Raw genomic sequence first — 4,598 nt, forward strand, 5'->3', positions numbered from 1 at the left:
CTTTCTAAAGAGAAATATATCCAGAGATATCAATTAAATCGTCACTTTAAAAGTAACAAAGGAAAATACTATAGTTTTGTTGCATAAACATATTAGATAAGAATTTGTGTGTCTATTGGCTTTGTGATCCAAAGTTGTTGGTTTTTAAGAATACAATTATCGCCACACTTTAGTCGCGATTACTATGATTGATACACATTAAGTGTGATCTATGTGTAACAATAAAGAAAAAAGAATATTGCGAGAATTTGCGAAAACCTTCAACTTTTGTATTTATAAATAAACATAAAATTAAAATTACACCAATTGCAAAAGATTATTGCGTAATACCTTAATTTATATCAATATATATGCAATTCTTACAACTTAATGTTATGTGAAGAGAAGATAAACACGTTTCAATTTTATTTATTAAATATTTGAAACATAGAAAAGAGAAATTTTTCATATGAATTTTTGAATGAAATTTTGAGCAAAGTGGGCCTAGGTTTTAAAGATTTAAGTTTTCAACATTATAATTATTAAACTTAAACATTCAACTATCGTAAATTTAAACATGAATGAAAAAAATGCGTGAATTCGTGAATGGTGATGGATGATTGATGAAATCGTATAAATATTATAGAATTAACATATATCTATTATCTTTTCACAGAAATTACAGTACAATGCATCTTCATCTTCTAGTATTATTGCATAATTCAAATCTATAAAAATATTATTCTTATTAATGTTTCTTTTTTTTATGCATAGTACCAAGTTTCTTATTGGATATGTGATACGTTTATATTATCCGTCAGCAAGTATCACTAAGTACATCTGTACTGATTGGTATACAATGCAAATATTTTTCTAATTATACAATTACTTTTTTGCATAGTACTGCAATTTTTTTCAAATAGGTCATAGATTACGAAAACTATACATAAAAATATACAATCTGATTAAACAACCAATTAATCAGTGCTATTCATCTGTCGATCTGTGAGACATGGCGTATTGTAATGGTTCTATAATAAAACAAATCAAGTAAACGTTATGTGTACATTTAATCATACAATGCGTATCGCACATATATTATAAAATTAGCGTTTTTTAAATTTTTTTTGATTTTTTCCTTTCGTTGCAAATTTACTTTTCTGTTGTGATTTAAATGTATTCTGTTTTTTCTTAACTTCTTTTTTCTTATTTGCTCTGAAACAAAAGAAATTATATTTTATAAATTATATATATTATAAATTTTAATATAAAAAATAATTTAAAACATACTCATATCGCATTCTTTTAACACCCTTTTTGCTCGTATCTGTTAAATCAGCGGCGAACGATGATTTTGGTCGTTTTAATGATCCTAGAATAACAGAATTTATTGAATCGACAGTTTCTTTCATATAAATACTGAATTATAAACATAAAGTTATACTTTTTTTAGCAAAATCACGATTGTTTTCATCCGTAACCGTTCTAATTTTCTTCTGTCTATTATTTTTTTTGGCTAATCGTGCTTGATAAGCGGCTATTTTTTCTAATTCTTTCTTAGCTCTATCCTCGGCTGTATCCTTTTGAGGTTCGTTTTGTGCTTTCTTCTTTTTTTCTTGTACTATATTAGAAGGCTCTTTTTCATGCTTTTTGTTCTTGCCTTGTTTCTTAGTCAATCGAAGATTGTCTAAAAATATAAAACTTTGAGTAGTTAACGATGGCATGTTTTATTGTTCTTTATCTTTTTTATTAGGATATAAAATATTATATTAAAGATTTGAAGAGTATGTGTTAATGAATTACCTTTCTCTTTCTTTCTTTCTTTTTTGGATTGGAACCAACTTCTCTGTTCCTTATCATCTTCAACTTTAAGTATCTTCTCAATGCGATTAGCTTCATTTTCTACTTTAGCTAATTCTTTTTCACTCTTTTCCTCTTGTAAAATTTTTTGCACGTCTGGTTCTAAAGATTCCAATTTCTTATTATATTTCTCTATTATGTCAGGCGATATTATCCTGTTCTTGATTGGATTTTTTGCTTGTTTGATAATTTTTTTTACCAAAGTACGTTCCTGTTCTCCTGCTAATGATACAGAAACACCTCCACGCCCTGCTCTTGCAGTTCTGCCTACTCTAATAATTATAAGCATAATTTTTCATTATTAAACTATACATAAACAATTTACAAAAATTCATTTCATACCTGTGTATATAATGTTGAAGAGTAGCAGGCATCACGAAATTAATCACAGTCTTTACACCACTTATATCTAAACCTCTTGCAGCAACATCAGTCGCTAACAAGATGTCAATTTCTTCGTCTTTAAATTTTCGAAGATTTTCCAAACGTTGCGGTTGTGTAAGATTACCATGAAGTTCTCCAACCTTGTTGAATATAACAAAAAGAGATATAAATTAGTATCATACTCTATTACATATTAGTATTTTGTTTTTTGTATATTTTATTATATTCTAATTATAATAATTTGCTTACTTTTACACCTAATAATCCCAATAAAATATGCAATCTATGAGCTTGTTTTTTCGTTTGCAAAAAAACCATGGTATGATCATGGAAAGTTCGGCAAACTAGCGCTGCTAGGATTGCTTCACGATCTCCTTCTCTTTCCTTACGTATACTAAAATATTTGTTTAATAAATAATAATGTATAAGAAATAACTGCAAATAGTTTACTTACCGAATAAATTCTTGACGTAGATTGAAAGCTACATCTTGATTACTATCCACAAATATTTTAATAGGTTTGTCAAGAGATACTGCAGCTAAATCTTCGACTTCCTCAGTCATGGTAGCAGAAAAGAGGATAGTCTGTCTGGTTCTTGAGCACTGCTTTACGATATATTTCATTTGTTCAGCAAAATATTCATCTAGCATTCTTAAATAAAAAATTCATTGTGTGTTCATGTATAATACATACTCATTAATATCATATATAATCTCAATTAACATCTTCGTATTGTAGTAAGGTTGGGTAAGTTAATTTTTTGTTAAACTAGTAAATTAAAGTTAATAACCTTGAAAATTTAACTTATTTATTAGTAAAATTTTCAATTTCAGTTAAAATACAAGTTAATCCATAATAAATTACTGAAGTAAAAGTTAAGTTAAAAAAAAATGAAATAAAGTTAATTAATTAAAGTTAAAAGTTAAATGTGTTTAATTTTATCATTTTAGAGTTTGTCTTACAAATAATCAAAATAACAAATATACATTTTATTTAGAAACATACTCATTAGGAATTAGAAATTAAAATTTTAGAATCAGTTTCAATGAACACTCTAAATAAACAGTAAATTATGTATTGTGTCTTTTATGCCAATACATTTATACTTTACATATCCATTGTGCATCATGTTTAATTTATTGAGGAAACTGATTCTAAAATTCTAATTTGTATCCTAATATTTAATATTTCTCCATTGCGTGTGCAGTCTATATTAAAATTCGCTGTTTCTCAGTAATAGTTACATTTTTAAATTTCTCCGCTATTCCGCGATCCCTGCACAGACTAATCGCTGAAACTAATCGTTCTGGCATATCAAATGCAATTCATGAATTCACGACGAGCGATGAGCATAACTAATAATGCCTGTCGCACTATTGGCTCGATTCTTAAAAACAAATTTGTTTGTATTCGAAAAGCCATTTTAAGCTTTGTGATTAATAGAATTCTTTAGTCTAGAAATATACAATCAATCACACACTACACAATATGATCTATTTCATTGGAACAAATTCGCACGAATTTAAGAATTAATGTAAAATTATTAGACAGGTGTCTTGCGACGTATTTATTTATAGCATATATAGCTGAATTAAAAGTTAATAGTTAATGATAAAAGGTAACTAAATTAAATTAGAAGTTAAGAATCTAAAATGTAACTATAATGTATTTTTTTAGACATTACCCAACTCTGTATTATGGAAATATATTTATATATATTACCTATCAGCTTCATCTAGAATTAATACTTCTATACTATCCAAGGAAAAGGTAGGTGCATTTCTTAAATGATCAATTAATCGTCCAGGTGTTGCTATTACAATATCTGGATTTTTTCTCAGTACGCCTTCCTGCATTCATATGAAACAAATATAAAGAATGTTACCTCATTTTGGATTTGTTTGATAATTTACATAAAAGAAGTTTATTAAAGACGTAATATTCACCTGTACTTTCACATCCAATCCACCAACAGACAAACCGACCTCTATCGTTGTAAACTGAGCTAATTGTTTTGCCACTTGATAAACTTGCACTCCCAGTTCTCTAGTAGGCACAAGTATGAGAACACGCGAAATAGAGGGACCGTCTAATGGTCTATACAATAATCTTTCCAAAGTGGGAAGCATATAAGCCGCAGTCTTCCCTGTACCTGTTGCCGCACAACCACAAATATCACGACCCATTAAAGCTGCAGGAATAGTAGCAGCTTGTATGGGAGTTGGTTGTACAAAATTCATCGTTGTTATGGCCTAGAAGTTTGTAAAGTCAGTAATTATATACTATTGCTGTTTCGGTAGATTCATAATTTTATTATATATTAATATTTTCATATATATATATATATATATATATATATATATATATATATATA

The 4,598-nt window shown here is 27.8% G+C and overlaps 1 protein-coding gene across 1 annotated transcript in view; it reads right to left on the reverse strand.

Annotated features, from left to right (window-relative positions):
- Positions 1 to 877: 877 nt before the first annotated feature.
- LOC108750331 (probable ATP-dependent RNA helicase DDX27) overlaps positions 878 to 4,598 on the reverse strand; it is a 5,770-nt gene continuing 2,049 nt past the window's right edge. Inside the window, exons 5-13 of the mRNA XM_018489719.1 lie at positions 4,171 to 4,476; positions 3,947 to 4,074; positions 2,678 to 2,875; positions 2,473 to 2,617; positions 2,182 to 2,363; positions 1,783 to 2,111; positions 1,424 to 1,666; positions 1,270 to 1,351; positions 878 to 1,194 (exon numbers count right to left, since the gene is read on the reverse strand). Of these exons, the coding sequence (XP_018345221.1) occupies positions 1,086 to 1,194; positions 1,270 to 1,351; positions 1,424 to 1,666; positions 1,783 to 2,111; positions 2,182 to 2,363; positions 2,473 to 2,617; positions 2,678 to 2,875; positions 3,947 to 4,074; positions 4,171 to 4,476 (1,722 nt within the window). The 3' untranslated portion in view covers positions 878 to 1,085. The remainder of the gene's footprint in view (positions 1,195 to 1,269; positions 1,352 to 1,423; positions 1,667 to 1,782; positions 2,112 to 2,181; positions 2,364 to 2,472; positions 2,618 to 2,677; positions 2,876 to 3,946; positions 4,075 to 4,170; positions 4,477 to 4,598) is intronic.

Source organism: Trachymyrmex septentrionalis, unplaced genomic scaffold (genome assembly GCF_001594115.1).
Source record: "Trachymyrmex septentrionalis isolate Tsep2-gDNA-1 unplaced genomic scaffold, Tsep1.0 scaffold36, whole genome shotgun sequence".
In the NCBI taxonomy this organism is placed as follows: domain Eukaryota; kingdom Metazoa; phylum Arthropoda; class Insecta; order Hymenoptera; family Formicidae; genus Trachymyrmex; species Trachymyrmex septentrionalis.